This window comes from Nyctibius grandis, chromosome 8 (assembly GCF_013368605.1).
Source record: "Nyctibius grandis isolate bNycGra1 chromosome 8, bNycGra1.pri, whole genome shotgun sequence".
Lineage (NCBI taxonomy): Eukaryota > Metazoa > Chordata > Aves > Nyctibiiformes > Nyctibiidae > Nyctibius > Nyctibius grandis.
Window position 1 is genome coordinate 10,445,979 of NC_090665.1, and position 17,861 is coordinate 10,463,839.

General features: G+C 40.6%; 1 protein-coding gene across 1 annotated transcript; it reads left to right on the plus strand.

Moving 5' to 3' along the window:
* The first annotated feature begins 324 nt into the window (after nucleotides 1-324).
* Nucleotides 325-9,364, plus strand: LOC137666518 (cytochrome P450 2J6-like). Its single transcript, XM_068406596.1, has 9 exons — nucleotides 325-495; nucleotides 2,133-2,295; nucleotides 2,661-2,810; nucleotides 3,742-3,902; nucleotides 6,030-6,206; nucleotides 6,661-6,802; nucleotides 7,277-7,464; nucleotides 8,557-8,698; nucleotides 9,186-9,364. Exons 1-9 carry the CDS (start codon nucleotides 325-327, stop codon nucleotides 9,362-9,364), a joined length of 1,473 nt encoding a protein of 490 aa, XP_068262697.1.
* Nucleotides 9,365-17,861: the final 8,497 nt, after the last annotated feature.

Here is a 17,861-nt window from a genome sequence, read left to right on the forward strand (position 1 = left end):
GGCAGGGATTTCTGTCACAGCAACTGTCATGGCACAAGGAGGCATGTAATTAACCTGCACTTTATATCCTTTGAAGAGGCAACGATAGCTGGATTTGTAGATGCAATATAATGGAATGATGTCACACGTGCTTAACAATAACAACACTTCATTCACTGGGATGGGGAAATAAAGTGACAAAGAGGGAAGGACTGAGAGGCACAGAAGCTTCAACATCTTTTTCTCTTTTTAGGGAGGTAGCAGCAAAGCAAGATCAAGTGGATCTATCCTCTGTGTATGCAGCAGCTTTTCAGAGACAGCGTAGCCTTGTAAATCAGAAGTGAAATGTTAACAGTAAGTGTGCTGCTGATACTCTTTGTGGTGTCTCTGCTGTTTGTGCAGTTTCTGAAACTGCAATGGATGCGAAGACGATTTCCTCCCGGACCAACTCCGTACCCCTTCTTTGGAAATCTGCTGCAGATGAACTTCCATATTCATCATGAGCTCCTTAAAAAAGTATGTATTTTCAGGCAACTAATGAATGGACTCTTAAGCTGATTGAAAAGTAAATGTGAGTGTTTAACATGATCTTATTTTGAATGCTAGGGAGGGACTTATTCTAAATTGTATAAATGTGAAAATGGGTGGGGATCATTAAAGTATCTGTTTCTTGGTATGAAAATTTCCAGCTTGCTATGAAACATGCATTAAAACGTTATGTGCATATGAACAAAACAATACTGATGAGAATATTCCTGTCTTACACATGGGAAGAAGACACATGTTAAAGCAGTGTCTTTAATTCTGTGCAGTCTGTGTGTTGACTGACTGTTGTTGCACTGGCAGTTTCTGAATATCCTATGAAATAGCTACTAAGTGCATATGTGTTTCCAGCATAGAAAGGGTGAATATTTTTAATACTTATTCAACAGACTTTTTCAAAAGATCTTAGAATAAATTTTTTTCTGGCATGCAATTTGGTAAGATTTTCACAAGAGAGTTCAGTCTGCTGAGCCTGATTGAGCTTTTAAGTAGCTGAACTAATTGTGTGCTCAATCTCTTTTCTAAGTGTAGGTGTAATGCCCAGCACTTCTAGAATTTGTATCCTACTGTTTTATATTCCTCATACATACATATATATATATATATATATAAAATATTTAACATTTAAATATATAAGTAATAGCACCTCACTTTCACTCTTTGTTCTCAACCTTCCTTTTCCCTGGTTCTTCCCTGTTCCGACAGTTCTCTTCTCCCGAGTTGCTTATTTCAAGGCAAAGTAGTATGACTCCACAACATAAAATTATCGCCAGTGCAGGTCTGTTGTGTTTTCTTCTATTTCTGACTCCCAAACCTGAAGAGTAGTATTGCTCGTCCCGAGAGTTCAAAAGCCATGAATTAGTCCTTCCAAAAATGAAATTAAACACAAATGTGCAGGCACATGCGTATACATTTTTGCTCAATGTGCATATCTGTTCCCTCTTGTTTGCTCCTAGGCAGCAAAATTTTGTTCTCCTCTAGTCCTGCCGTGCTTGGGATGTTTTGGCAACTCTCCACTCTTTCCACCCTACTCTGCCCCGCAGACTTGCTGCTTTGATCTGTGCACTGTTGCACTTCCCTCAGACTTTTGCTTTTCCGGCTCCCAATTCTCCAGCCAGGGAAAGGACTGTCCTGCCTACTTCTAGTGATGTCTGTGTGCACAGCATTGTGGAGACCAGGCTATCACAGCTGAGCTGGAAAGGAGAGGGATGATTGCTGCTTTACCCACCTCCTCAGCTGCTTTTGCTACACTTAATAATACACAGAGAGGCATCTGTAGAAGGTTCATGTAAAACTCATGAGCTGATGTTTTCTCCTTGCAAACATGTAGGAATTCATCTGCAATGAGTTTGAAATGTAAGACATGCGATGACATCACAGACGTTGGCAATATTGTCTGTCTGACATTTTAGGGACATCTTGATCTTTAGTGAACGAGACTTTAGACAGCAACGTGACTTCAAGCCATATTATAACTAAGAATAGATTTGATGCCTTCTTCTCAAGGTCATCCACCCTTGTGTTGTCTGCCAAGGGAAAAGATCTGGTTCATCTTGATTTAAATATACTGCTTCTCACCCATGTTGTTCTGATGCTGCTTTGTTCTACAGATGGCCAAAATTCATGGTAATGTCTTTACCTTATGGCTTCCAAACGGTCCTACAGTTGTCCTGCAAGGGTTTCAAGCAGTGAAGGAAGGTCTGACCATCCACGCTGAAGATGTTGCTGGAAGGCCGCCTAACAGTACCTTTCACGCTTTGACTCATGGAAATGGTAATTATTCTTTTCAAAAATTCTTTTTGTGTTGTTCTAACCCTGGTTTTGGAAACTGATTTAGAGCCTCAAAGTCCTTAATTTACAATGGAAAAATGTTAATATTTTCATGAGTTTTTATGAAACATTTCTCTTTTTTTTGATTCTGTCAGAACAATTATGGCAGCATATAGCTCTTGTAAGAGTTTCTATACAGGAAATAGATGGCTAAACTAGAAGAAGAAAGGAGAGGAAAGAGGAATGCTGCCAGACTGCTGGCAAAAATTTGAAAAAATCAGAATGGAAGTGAAGTTTTGTTGGTGTATTAACTGTGTCAATTCATTAATTTATACAGCATTAACAGCATTAGTTCATGTTGATCCTAGGTGTTTTGTTCTCTAATGGTCATCTCTGGAAGCAACAGAGGCGTTTTGGACTTGCAACAATGAGGAAAATGGGAGTAGGGAAAAAAGACCAGGAGTATCGACTACAAGAGGAGGCCTATCACCTGGTGGAGTACTTACAGAACACAAATGGTATGTGACTCAGTACGCAGGGCAGTCTGTGCGATGGGTGATTTTTCTAAAGGAATGGGTCACGTGTAGCTTTAGAAACTACTTGATTACAAGAATGGATTTAAAGTGCACGTGCAGAGCTGAGGCTCAAAGGTCTGTATCATATGATCTGCATGAGACGTTTCCTTGCAGAAGTGCTACATGTGAAACCCCACAGTATGAACTTAGAACTGAGACTCTGTGGTCCCTGTTAGTGTTGTTACTGCTTAGTCAGTTTTACATTACTCATGGTCACAGAATCAGGGTATCGGCAAGCAGTGACAAAATAAGTGTCACAGCACCCCGTATCCCTCTGCAGGAAAGAAAAACAAGGCACAAAATATTAAAAGCTTTGACCAAGGCTGCACAGCCCTGTGGCTCTGCTCTGGCAAGTGCAGCGGAAAGAGCTCACCTCACACGGCTTGTGGTAGCCTCCTCAGGAAGAGGGGAAGCTTGTTCAGATTGTGCTGCTGAATAACAGGGTGACTCTATAGGTATGCTCAGTTATTCTGTTAGTAGGGTGTAAGGGATATGAGCAAAGAATAGAAAGAGGTTCTCTTGTCAGTTCAGCTGCTTGTTCATACAATGTCTCAGCTGACCTTTTTTGTACCCTGGTTATTGCCAAGTGTGAGATCTACTGATGCCAAGGTTCTGTGAAATCTGGGTATTTTGTATAACTACTACTACTACTATTTCCATTCCCACCAGCAGTCTTGCCTTTTTTTTAGGCAACAGTGTTTTTTAGATGTCTGAAGTTACTTTTTACTCATGCCTTTTATGAATAAGTTGCAATTTGCCATCCAGCAATCTTAATTGATGTTAGAAGAGTTTATAAAATGTTATCAGCTCTCCTTTTGTGGGAAAAGCAGGAACAGTAAGTGTTAATGGTGAGTGCTGTCCGCTGTTTTTACAGGAAAACCTCTGGACCCCACTATGCCTGTTGTTCATACTGTCGCAAATGTGATTTGTTCTGTGATTCTTGGACATCGCTTCTCTAAAGATGATGAAAATTTTCATCGCTTGATTGAATCCTTTGATGTTATAACAGCATTTGGGAACAGCATCTATTTTTTTGTGAGGAAAATTATTTTTTGTTTGTTCACTTTCTATAGTTAGACAATGAAAAAGGCAACTTGCTTGTTACTTTTAAAACAAAAGGAAATACTAGTGGCCCTGGAATTGCTGGAGTATGCATCAGAACAGTACTTCCAGATGCCTAGTTCAAAACTTGTTTGAGTTGCTTGTGCTTCATCATCGCACAGAAATTTCCCATGTCTGGTGGACCGGGGTAGTAACATACAGGCTTGCTACTTGTTTGGGAGATGTACAAAGGACTTCGTAGCAAAGGTGTTTGAAACTATAACTGAAACTCAGTAGTAAAATACAGGCTAAAGTATCTGAAAAGCTCTGAAATAGACTTATCTTAAATTCTGCCTGACAAAGTGGCTTTCTTCACTATATGAAATTATATAAGTGTCAACAAATGTCAAGAGTAACATGGGTTTTTACTCCGTCCTTCACTACTGTTAGTTAACTTCATAGAAAATTAGGTAGAGCAACTGTTTGGCGCAAAGGTAACATATAATGAAATTGCTTAGTGGTAGTTTTTTCCTATATTATTTATTTCAGTAATACACGCTGGAAGTCACTCTCCATTCCCTGCTGGATGATATTTGTCTCCGTTCAAGACAGCAGCTCCTAACTTCACATCTGGTCCAGTGGACAGAAAAAATTGCTATCTTGCTTCTGTGTAAGGCTGTGACTGTAGCTGCAAAACCAGTGGAACAGATTGCCTCGAGGAAGGGCAGTTCTATCATTAACCACTTAGGAATGGGAACCACCATAGTGTATGTAGTCAAGAAGTCAGTTTACCAAAGTACAAGGCAGCCTGCTTCTGCAGAACTTGCTGGAACTCATGCATCTTTGTATCTTGCATGATTTCCGCCACCTCTTACTAACTGCAAACTGCTGTAATCAAGGTCCTATACAATTTGAGAAGTGATGTGATACTTTTGGTAAAAAAAAATGAAATTAAACCATTTATGATGTTTTTCTCCCGGAAGATGCAGGTGGAATGATTCCTAAAATATCTTCTAATCAGGGTAAACACAGGAACAGATATTTCCAAACTGCTCTCAGTAGGTATTTGTGTAAGTGGTTCTGAAAAACTCTCAATAGTGTGTCCAAAGCTAACAAAAGCTTTCTAGTTCAATATTTCATTCTGTCCTGCCCTCCACAGTGCTTTCACAGTGATGTACAATTCTTTATTGATGGTCTGTACTAATCTGTTTTCCTGGTAGGTGGACAGATAGTTTTAAGCAAAATTATGCAGTAGGATGAAGAAGAAATTCAACCCAGGAATCTGAATAGGTTTGTGGGAAGATAAATCTTTGTAATGCAGCTGCCATTTAAATAGGTGAGCCCAAGCATTATGACCTAATGCATAATTTAAGCTGCAGTAATTCTGTAAACTGGAAGCACATGATGCAATCTCTAAAAGGGGGAAAAAGAAAGGGAGCTAAAGTAATGGAATTTATGTAAAAAGTGTTTTGTTTCTTTTCTGCTGAGATGTGATTTTATAATGATACAAGTGCAAGAATGTGAATAGGGTTAGAACAATGAATAAACAGTAGGGAATCCACATAGCTCAGTATTTCCAGATCATCAAGTTGTTTTGCATATCATACAGATGAGACATGTTTGCTTCTTCTGTATGAGAAGGCGTATCTGAGTACATCCCCGTGCATTTGGTGTCCTACAGTAAGAAAATAAACCTATTTTCAGTTAGCAGATGTGCCAAGGAAGTCAGCCTGGATCTGTTTTTTTTTTTAGTGATGAGATAGAAATGATACATATGTTGGATGAAGTGAGAACAGGGACATGTTTTATATGAGGTCCTTGCTACTCAAGTTCAGCCTAGCAAAGAACTGGGGTACAGAGGAACTTCATTTAGTCTTAGTCTTTGTACATCACAATAGAAAATTTATAGCATAAAACTAGGAGAAATTCTGCTCCAGGGAAAAATGGGATTAAGAAAGGCTTTAATGAATCATGGGATAGACACTGTCCCTTCAATGAAGTGGTGATGATGTCATCAGAGTCTTTCATTTGCTTTTTCCACTACCCAAAAGCTTGTATTAGGATTAAAATTTAGTTTGCTAATGTCAGTAATACCACATATCTAAAATATCTCTTTCATAGATACGTGAAATATTTCCCTGGTTTACAAGCCATTTCCTATCAACATGGAAAGAGTTTATGTCCAGCTTAGATTTTGTGAAGGCTTTATTAGCAAAGGAACTTGAAAGCCACAAAGAAAAAGGAAAACAAGAAGAAAATCAAGATTTTATTGATTACTATTTGGATGAGATAGAAAAAGTGAGTATCTCTGAACTCTTCTTACACTCCACTAACAACAAGGGATTTTAAGTGCTCCTTTGGTTCTAACGGTGTCTAATATAAATTCAGAGGTATACAATTTCTCCATAGAAAAGCTTATAGGCAGCTGAATTAAAAAAAGCTGACATTGAGAGATAGCAGGAGGAGGATGAAGTAATAATGTAAGTAGATTTACAGGTAGATTATCTATAACCACGATAATAACAGATCTGTAGCTGGTTAAGGTACAACTAGATCATATGATAAACTGACAAATGTGCTGGAGAATATCAGAAAATGTTGTAATATTATTCAGAAAGGTTTACTTTCTAGCCCTGTAAATTCTTTTTTTTTTTTTCCATGTTGAATAGTATTAGTAAATATTCCTGTGATGTGAGGTGGTTTACTTCTTTTGTGTGTGCTATAACTTGATCTTTCCAATTGATATCTGCAGACAAAAGGAGATGCTGATGCTACTTATGATGAAGAAAACTTGATCCAGACTATTTTTGACCTCTTTCTGGCAGGTACAGAAACTACAGCCACCACTTTACGTTGGGCATTGCTCTATATGGTGGTTTATCCTGATATTCAAGGTAAGCGCGCCCAGAGAGTTCTGCAACTTTTTAGAAATTACACATGTTCAAGTAGTAGTAGAGCTTGTTCAAAGAACAGTAGAACAACTCTAATTATTGAGGTATGAATCAGGTTAACTGCATGTATCTGTTTCTTGCTCTGTCCTTTCTAAAGTACAGGCCAGTCATTTTAGGTTTCATTTTTAAGAGATCTATACAGAATGCAGGGTGTGATCCATCTGTTCAGATGGAACAGCTGAGTCTCGGATGACCATTATTTCTGAAGTATTACTTGGGTATGCAACCGATGAACAACTTCAGTGTCAAATTTCATTCAGGTCTTCTGTATGGGAATTTCAAGGCATTCTTATTTTATAAAATATCTTTTTCATCTTGTTGGATGTGATTCTTACTGTAAAAAGCAATAGAGAAAATTAGGAGTATAGAGTTTATAGATTGTTTGTTGTACCTTTAAAGCTGAGTATTCCTCCTTAGAGAAAGTCCAGAAGGAGCTGGATGCTGTTCTGGGTTGTTCCCATTTAATTTGCTACGAGGACAGAAAAAAGTTGCCCTATACAAACGCTGTAATTCACGAGATCCAGCGATACAGTAATATAGTCTTAATTGCACCTCCAAGACTGAGTGTGAAGGACACAGAGCTGCTGGGATTTCGTATTCCAAAGGTACAAATATGCTGCATATTTGAATATCTGATATCTGGTACGCTTGTAAGCGTTTATAAAACTGATTTAACATAACTTTTTAAAGACTGAAGCCACCTCAGCTAGTGTTCCAAAACACTGTCCTTTCTTAGTTTCTGTTGATTTAATTGCTCATTTAGTTGAAAAGCAACTGTGATTGAGAGCTGCTGCTGTCAGTATGTCTTTGGTACACTGGAGGAACTTTGAAAGGCTTTTGAGGGTTTTCCTGATTGAGGACATGAACTCTTGTGTCCTGTCTGTTCTAGCAGTGCCCCCAAGCTATGACTGCCTCTAAGGCTGGCCTTTTGCAAGGAAATACGCACTTTGCCCTAACAATTAGTAGGTTCTAGATCATTATTTCCGTTGACCGAAAACTTGTGAATGGTGGCTGGAAATAAACATATAAATTTCCATCCCTCTCAGGTCTGTCCCTTGTCAAAGTGGCTTATCAGCTGGTGAACAGAGGCCATCCAAGAATGGAAAAAAGTTTTACTGAAAAACTTGGAAATTTGAAATTATTTTCATATCACAAGATTTAAATGCTTTTAAATGCAGTATCTTGCAAATGTTATATGGAAACAAAAGTATTTTCAAGTTTTGTAACTGAAAGGTACATTAGGGCTTGTTTCTAAATATTCTCCCATCACTGCTTTTCACGTAGTTTCACTTCCATTCCTTTTTTCTGGATCTGCTCAAAGCAACTCTAGCGTTGCAGAAATTATCGAGTAGCAAAGGGAGAAATTAAACTGATACTCATGATATTCTGTAACTCAAAAGCTGAATAAGTAATAAAAATACTTAGTGGCAATAGGAAAAATAAAAGCAACACATTTTAACAATATGAATGTTATAAAATCCTAACCCTTTATTTTATTGAACTTATTGGCAGGAAGAAATAAAGGAAAGGAAGTCACAACGTTCTCAAAAGTTTAAACTTCTTATGAAATGTTTTAAAGCTTGATCTCATTTTTGAAAAAAAATGGGACTTTAAATTCTTTGCTGTTTTGTCATTCTTTGCTTATCTGATGAATAGGAACAATAGGATAGAACTGAAGCCACTGCTCCTTTTTTCAGAACACTGTGATTTTAGCAAATATTGATTCTGTTCTGTCTGATCCTGAACAATGGGAGACACCTGATCAGTTCAACCCAGGCCACTTTCTGGATCAAGATGGAAACTTTGTAAACAGAGAAGCATTCTTACCGTTTTCAATAGGTATGTGCATTGAACAGGGATATATTTACTCCATGTGAGATCCATTAATTCCCCAACACGACTGGGAAGGCATCTACAAATAGGTATATAAACACATTCCACTGTTTTAAAGATCTTCAGGAAGACAAGAAGGCCACTTGTAGGTGGTAAAGGTTGGAAGAGAAGGAATTGACACATGGAAAAGTTTCTCTTGGAAGGCAGATCGTTCCTCTTGGAGAAGAATGCATAGTGCTAGGAAGACTGTAAATGTAAACTATGCAACCGTGGTGATCGTTTCTATAATGTCTTGCTGCCTGCTGTAAATATAGATTGAAACTTTCAGTGGAAATACAAGAAGCCTTTCAGTTCTGAATCATTAAATGACAAAGTCAGTTAAGAGAAGAGGACAGTCTGCAGCAAGCAAGCAAACAAACAAAACCCCTAGCAGGTTCGAAAGGGAGGTGTGACAGAAATCCTTTGGCTGATTGCCTTCTCTGTCTTTTCACAGGGCACCGTGTATGTATGGGGGAGCTGTTGGCAAGGATGGAGCTCTTTATTATCTTTTCCACCTTGTTACAGGCATTCACCTTCACCCTGCCAGAAGGAGTGAAAGAAGTCAGTACAAAGCTTGTTTTTGGGAGCACAATGAAGCCACCTCCCTACCAGCTCTGTGCCATTCCTCGTTAGGGAATGGTGCCCCCCAGATTCAGGGTAAACTTACTCTGCAAGATTGTTTCTGCATGTGAATTCCCTTTTGCATGTCTGAAGATTTTTGCTTTCCTCTTGATTTGGTTAATCACTACCCTGAAAGATGCTTTTCAGACAGTTGCATCCTGAGGATGGTACCTACAAAGAGTTAATCTTTTGTTCTTGTCTTCTGTTTGGAAATTCTTGGTAAATTTCTCCTGATGCATAACAAATAAAGACATTAAGGGAAGAATTAGAATTGGGCCTTATTTATTGCTAATTGGAGAGGGGATTTATAGAGAAAGAACTTGAAGCAAAGTCAGTAAATGAGAAGCCTCATGTTTAAAGATCTGTGCATTCTTTCTCATAAGCCACAGTTGCGTTTGTGAAGATAGTCTTAGAGGTTTTCGCGTCTGTCTCAGGATGTTAGTGAGTGCAGGAGTTAAACGCTCTTGGGGGAAGCTTTGTGGAGAGGCAGATAATATGATCTGAGGTAACATTCCCTTAGACTGATCAGGTTTGTTGTTGTGCAAGCTTGTTGTATACAGCTCTATCACTGACAGCTGGGAAGACAGTTCAGGGTCTAGGCCAAACCAGGACACCACTAAGCCATTTCAGCCCTTCAGATGAAAACAGAGGAGTGGCTTCATCAGCCAGGTGTGGAGAGCTTTTCATAATACAGGCAAGGAGCAAGGACTGGAAGGCAAATGACAACAGGGAGCAGACACGAATTGTTGATAAATTGTTCTTTTTTATGAGCGCACTGGCTGACAGCAACATGAGAACATGTCTTTTTCATGACAGGTAGTCTTCTGGTATTGTTTGCTCCAGATCCTCCAACAATTTATTCAGCTTCATCTATTCTTTTGATTCTTTAATGGATTCTTTATCACAGTTAGCTGACTTCCATCAGTCAGCATAAATTAGCATGTCACAACCTACAGAAGATTTGGCACTACTGAAGAACTCTTGAAGCCCTTTATGAGCCTGGTGCTTAAGGACTTGGCAAGAGTGGATATTTAACATTTTTCTAGTTTAGTTATTGACAGTTAACAAGGAAGTTTTTTTGACAGCCTTGGGAGTATGTTATTCCTGTATGCCATACAGAGTGGATCCTATATGCCAACATACGAAGGATTATTTGTATACACTGATTAGCTGCTAGTGCCCTCCATGGGACTGAAGTCATTATCAGCTGTATTTGTTTCAGGTACCTCTTCCTACCTTGTATTTTAAAGCACCTCAGTCTAACAGGCAGAGATGTGTGAAACCGGTACTCATGCAGGATGAATCCTGGGTTGCCAGTTTCTTCTCCTGCCGGATTACCTTTATGGGACGGTTCAACCCTTTTCACTGCTGTGGGCTGGATGGCAGCATGCCCAGATAGGTTGGTGGCTGGTGTGAAGTCCCCTCTGTGCTGGAACTGCAAACATCTGCTCATACTTCCGAGGGAAAACTACATGTGCCAGATTAAATACAAACATTTCAGAGCATGAAATTCAGCTTTGAATGTGCTTGCTATGCAAGCTGTGTGTAGTGGCTCCAAAGGAAGCTCTGCTCCCCTTTTAGAAATGAGAGGGTGAAATACCACTATTCCAGCTCTCTTCATCCCTTTTCTAGGGCTAAGAGAGAAACCCAGGGAAGAAATAATCTAAACGACAATCTTGGTTTTCCTGGGGCATTCCCTTTCAGTACCACTTCCCTCGTTGTGTGTTCTGGTGCCTGCTGAAGGGGAGAGCAGCCAACTGAACTCACTACAGAAAACATGGTGGCTTCATGTTTCTGCCTTCAGGAGCTGATGTTATTTGTAGAAGAGCACAAAGCAGAGAGGGCCTAACAGCTTAAGGTGACTATGCATTCTGTGTTTCCTGTAAGTAATGTGAGTTTCTGGGAGGGGGTGCAGTTCCCACCAAGCAAAAAAAAAAAAGGTGCAGAACTGTTGTGGTGGAGACATATAGAAGGTACTGGCCATCCTGTGCCCTACAGATCACTCTATTCTCCCAGCTTCTGTCTCATCTTCAAAATCCACTTCAGGTGTTGCCTTGCTTGGTCTGTCTTCCTGCTTTCAGTTTTTGCTGCCAGTTTGGCTGCATTTGGCTTCACTCTGCCACAAAGGCTGGTGTGAAATAAGCTTTCAGAGGACCACATGCACTTTGTGTATGCTGTAGTGAATCCAGGTAGGGCTGAAATACCTTGTGATAATTCCCAAACACTTATGAAATTGGCTCATGTAATAATAAGATCTCTTTACTATTTGCCTTCAGAGGGAGCTCTAGCCAATTTCTTTGAACTTGGTAGACAGCTCAACTCTGAACTGATGCACAAAAAGTCTCTTAAGAGAGGGAGAACACGTCTTTACCCTCTCCTGTCTCCTAAGGTAGCTGCTTGCTGGTTCAGCCCCTTTCCATTTAATGTGCTTTTTTACACCTGTGTTTTCAACTCCCCTACACATGCCTCCATTCATTTTCTTCCCTATACAAAGTACTCCAAGTTCTTCTTTGGATATCTTCTAGGCCCATGCTGTCCACTGTTCCTTCCTATGCTTTCCTCACGGAAATCTCTCCGCCTGTTCTTCTCATCTCGCCTCACTCCCATCTGTATTTGGCAGAGGTTCCTCATTCTAGTGCCTTCCATCTTCTTTCCGATTCCCTCTGGTATCCTCTTTCTGGTTTTACTCCCTTTCCTACACTCTGCAGTTGCTTCTCTTTCCCTATTCTCTACAGATTCTTAAATTACATGCAGAGTAGCCATGGTTATGTTCCCTAACAGCATTGCTTTGTATGCATTAAGATAAAAAGCTGATACTGACAATATGGATTGCAGCCACTTCACCTCGACAAGCAGGAGATACAGGGGAATAATGTTATCGTTGAGGAAAGCAGCCTGAGGCTTTATTGCCACTAACAGCAATAAGAAAATACCATTTTGAAAAAGGAGTGGTTGTCAGAAAGGTTAAGAAAAAAAGACCAAGTGGGTAAGTGCCAGGTTCTCCCTCTTTCTGGTAGGTCATTGCTAATGGCCTCATCAGCTGCCTTCATTTTGTTGTGAAAATGTGTTTAGTTTTGGAGAATGTAACCAACATCAGAGTATCAGCGTTTCTGCACATGAAGCAAAAATTATTCAGTCCTTGTGTCTTGGTTTTCTGAGTCTCAGCCCGTGCTCCCAGGATCTTCCATATCCCTGGTCTTAGATTGAGTCCCTGCAGCTGTTGCTTCATCATTTAGGAAACTCGTCGTGTTGGGAGGGTTTGGGTTGTGTGCTGCAGTGTCTGGATTCTGCTAAAAGGCTGGAAGAAGTTTACTACTTAAAAATCATCCCTGGGGGGGACTTATTGTGTTTTAATACAGGTGGTCCAAGGAGCTGTGCCATCCTAGAGAAATGTCTGGGAAAAATGAAGTGAACCCCAATGTTTCAGAGCTTCACACTTGAAAATCTGGCAGAAACAAAGACAGCCCTGGAGAAACTGGAGATCTAAGATGGATCTTGGAACTTAAACTGAATCTTTGTTGCGTGCAGAGAAATATAAAGTTAAAACATGTATATTCTATTTAAGTCCTAGATTGTTACCTGGTGGAGAGAAAGATGGGAATTTCATGTGGTTGCTCAGGAAGAGGGAAGCAATGCTGGGTAAAGAGGAGATACAGAGAAAAGTCTAGCTGAGTCCCAAGAGAAATCTGGTCTTTGACCAGTGTGAAGGAGGAAGGCAGAGGGGCCGGGTGACGCAATGCCACTGGCCACCTCATGCTGTGCTAGGGAAGCCATTTTAGGAGCCAGCCAGTCTGGAGAGAAGGCTGCCGCTGCCATCTTGAGTGGGCAGCAGCCGAGCTGTTACAGGCAAATGTTGGAGAAAGATCTGGGAAAAGAGCACCTGGACTGGTGCCTGGAGACAACCTGAGGGGAAGGCGGCTGCTGGCTCTCAGGGGAATGGTTTACACAACTGTGTTATGCAGCCCTTTGGAGGGAACCGCGCGCCTCCTCACAGAGCAGCTTCCCACAATGGCTGCCTCACCTGGGATGGAGGAGGGCTGGGGCTTGGGGGTGCCTCTTCATGCCCACTCCCTTCTCCAGCATGGTGGTGACTGCAAGTGCCGATCTGCTTTCTCTTTGGCTCCATTCCCTGCCCTTTTATTTTTTCCTGGCTGCTCCTGCCCCTGTGGTGTGCCCTCATTTTAGATAGGGAAGGAGGACAGGACTGCTGCCAGGGCAGGGCCTCAGCATCATGGAGGGAAGCAGAGGGCCAACATCTGGAAAAAGACAGGAAATCTTCTTCTTCCCTCAGCAAAACACCACCAGGAAAAAGGTTTTAAAGCCTCCAGAAGTGGCCAGAGCATGAGAGAGGAGACACGGACCCCCCTATCAGAGGACCTTGTTGGCAGAAATGATGCCAAAGGAATAAGGAAGGAAGAGCTTCAGGCTGGTGTTAAGACTGTGGCAAAGGATGTGGGTGAATCTGACAAGGGGTTGAAGGGACCAAGGGTATTTGAATACCTGGATTTGTGAGGAATGACTGATAAAGTGAAAACTCAAGGCTGCAAGGCTAAAGAAAGAAATAAAGAGGTTCTGTTGTGAGGCTGCAGCTCTGGAGGTGGTGAAGGCCCTGGGCCTTAACTTCTTCCCTTCCCCATGGAAAAGATCACTGGACAAAAATGACTTTTCCTGTTGAGAAAAATCATTTAGATGGAAAATCTTTGAATAATTAGAAGGCCAGAGGGGGTGCTTCATTGATTCCAAATGAAAAATCTGATACATTGGTGAATTTTAAGTCGATTTTGTAAAATTACACTGGATACAGAGCAGGTAAAACTTAGCAGAATTTCTTTTTAGAGAGATATTTTCCCCCCCCCATTGAAGGAGAGACTTAAATTAGAAACGAGTGCCTTGAAAAATAAGCTTTTTATTGTAACCAGACAGAGCTTTTGTGGAAACATAGAAACATCCCTTTCTTGGTTAATACACATTAATCAGTTATGCTTTAGTGGTAACGAAGTGCAGTGGTTGGAGGCTAATTGACTAGGAGGTCTGGAAACTGTGGGCTGGTTCTTTCTGGATAAGGGTGCTTCGTGTCCCAGAGCCACAAATCCTGTGAAACAGTTTCTGTCCCAAAGACAGGGCACTTGAAAGAAGTAAGCTGATGCACAAGTTGTCTTGGCAGGCTTTCAGAAGGTTAATGAAAACGTATTTCTTTTAAGAGTGTGTTGCTTTCAGGGGGTGAGCATTTTTCACAGGGAAGCGTTTACATGTTAACATTTCAATCTAGAGCTGTAACGCAGGGCTATAAGTGTCATTGTTACGTGGTTCCCAGAATCCCTCTCACGTGGTTTTCATGGTCGGATCGCAGGCATGTAAGCTCCCCTGATGCTAGGTTTATGCCTCCTGCGTGCATTGAGGCTTGGCAAAGAGCCTTGGCTACAGACTGTGTTTATTTGCAAGTTACCAAGTATGGCACACGCATGTCACGACTATTTCTTGCTGGGGCCCTTAGTTCTGGTTGTAGCTCGAGATTCCTAGTAGGTTTTTCCCATGTTTTTTTTTATCTGTGTGTTTCATAGTAGATGTACTTTCTATATGCATATGCTTTATTTCTGATGATTGCTCAACATATCCCTTAGGGTATCCACCTTTATGTGAAGATCGAAAGGGGGACTTCAGAAATAGGCAAAACCCTCATTGAAGTTAACTATTGCAAATAGGAAAACAAAAAGTGAGGTTATATATGAAAGCAGTTATGTTTCAATTAAATTTGAAAGCCTAATAAATTTTGCTATTTAGATTAAGCATTAGATACTCATAGATGTATCTTAAGCTAAATGTGGGCTTTTAACTTTTATCAGCCTTGCCACTACTGGATATACATGAACATGGAATGTATACAAAACATCTTAAAAGCTCCAAGATTTAATATCCACTTACATTTGCATGCTTAATTTGTATGTATGGCTATTGCCTTTTTAAAAGCATTCATGAAGGATTTGTAGGAGCACCTACCATCTACAATTTTTTCAGAAAATTAGATGGAGAATTGGTGTGTGGATACGTGTATCTACATTGCCTGGAAAATCTTGGCCCTAGTCTTTTAAGACACCATTTCTAGAAATCCTGTGACACATATTTGATAAATATGATCTGAATGAGAAGGGGGAGAGGCGTGTGCATGTATTAAATATGCTTGAGCATGAGAATGTAATAAGTGAGACAAAAAGGTGGTGGTTGATAATAAAGAGGAAGTGTTTGTGGCGGGGAATAGTTATTATATTAAGTTTAAACTCCTATGCAAAAACTGGTTGAGCAACCAGCCTTAACAGCTTCAATAGACTATTTTCAATAACGGCAAGCTGGTAAAAGCAGCCCTTAAATGTTGACAATAAGTCAAGTTCTCATAGCCTTGGCTGTATTTCTTCTAATTCTGCAGTTTTGAAAGTTGCAACGAGTACAGAGACGGCTTCCTCCTGGACCAATCCCTCTCCCTGTTTTTGGGACCTTGATACAGCTGAACTTTCAGTTTAATCGTGATCTCCTCATTAAGGTATTTATTTTCAGATACTCCTAATTTTTTAAAAGTCTTTGTAATTTCCCATTTCTCATGTTGTTTGCTATGTGAAAACATCCTCTCCCAAAACTACATTGGTAATATACTGTAATCATTAACTAGCCACTGTGATATTGCAGTCAGTTTGATTCGGAACTGTTGGTTTGGTTGGCAAAATAAGAAAAAGTTGTTGCAGCGTAAAGTAGTTTGCCAAGCTAAGAAAACTGGTATTGGAAGTTCTGAATGTGTGAAAATCATTCTGGTGCTTAAACTCATCACCTTTTAACACTAAATTTGACAAATTCATGTGAAAACTGATATCCTTTAGGATAATATATCAGATTTGCAGTTAGGGAAAAGAAATACTATATAAAAAAAAATTACTTTCACAGCATGGATTTTTAGCTTTCTGAGCACTGGCACTCTCTAGCTTGAGCAGTAAATAGATACATTAATATGTACTGTGTGTATATATGCTTGTTTGTGTTGACGGGGTCTAAAAAAACCACATGAACCTTTTGTTATTTGTTCTTTGAGGAGTACTTGTGCGCACAAAGCCACCTCTGTTTCATTCTGTTGGTTCTCACAGTGCTTTCAGGATTGTTGGTAGACATCTCCAGTGGCTTCTGTCACTGCTTTGGCCAAGGCAACGCCATTCATTCCCACCAAACAGCAGGTTCAGACAGGAAGTAAAGACACTGTGAGACAGAATGGTCTTACTGAAGTTCCAGTACCTAAATATGCAAACTGGTCGGGGGGAAAGAAGAGAGTAACGGGTCCAGTCTCTACAAGCTAGTTACTCCTCTGACATTTCTGTGTTCCCTTTGTGTCACTTTGCCAGTACAAATGTAGAAAACCTGTTGAAATAAATTAATGTATAGAAAATACCCTTTATCACATGAATCATTGTGAACTGAGCCCTGGCTTACATACAGGAATAAAAGCTACCTGATGTTTCCTGGCATAGATCTGTGGCTCTGAAAAGCTGGAATATTGATGTGTTTTCAACAGTGAATTCTGGAAAAAGACATTCATGGTTTCTCACAGATAACTGTCATCTTGTGGGAGAGATGGAGAACATCACTCCACCTTAGGGCTGGTCCTGCAATCAGTGTAAAAACAGGTTCATCCTCTCTTTGTTTGCAGTGTGTGGGATTTCATCTGTGCTTTCCTGGCTTTTCTCCCATCTATAGCTGGCAAAAATTCATGGCAATATATTCACCTTATGGTTTGGATGGGCCCCAGTGATCATACTAAATGGATTTCAAGCAGTGAAGGATGGCATGACTACGCAACCTGATGATGTTTCTGGGAGGCTGGTGTCTCCTTTCTCCAGAGCAATGGCCAAAGTTGTTATTTTGTTGACACTATTGATTGAAAGGAGTTTACGACGTTTCATCTTACTGGAGGTTGTACATCTCTAGCAAGGTCAGACGGAATATAGTAGCCTTGCGTGTATTTCTGTTCTTACCGAATAAGGCTGCCTCTCTTATGGTTCTCCCCTCAGATTTCCTTTGACCACAGTGTTTTCAGGCATTCCAATGCTTGAGACCTATTTTGAATTTGCCAGATAGCAAACTTGCAATTTCTTTTTTCTTGCCTCTAAATTTGCTCTATCGTATTACAAAACATTTTTACATATTTGGCGTTTCTTTAGGGTGCCACACATTCCTGGGATTATGGGATTGAAAGGCTTGGGGGCTGTCCTCAGAGATGCTGAGCATGACTTGTGATGGGCTTGGTCCCCATGGTCAGGCTAACACCTACCCAGGAGGGGCTGGGGGCATGAGAATTTGCAGGACAACATCTGTGCCCTCGCACATGGGCGTGGGCTCTCTGCATGGCCAAGCTGTGATACCAGCCCTGATGCTGCCCCTCTGCATGCAAGAGTTGGGCACCTGCAACTGGTGTTTTTTCACACCCCCAGGGTGAAAATCCCAGTAAGTTAAGCACATCTCCTGGATGCCAAAC

Coding starts and splice junctions, on each gene's coding strand:
- LOC137666518 (XM_068406596.1), top strand. CDS start 325: ATGTTAACAGTAAGTGTGCTGCTGATACTCTTTGTGGTGTCTCTGCTG. Junction 2,296..2,660: donor CGCTTTGACTCATGGAAATG/GTAATTATTCTT, acceptor TGTTGATCCTAG/GTGTTTTGTTCTCTAATGGT. Junction 3,903..6,029: donor GGAACAGCATCTATTTTTTT/GTGAGGAAAATT, acceptor TCTCTTTCATAG/ATACGTGAAATATTTCCCTG.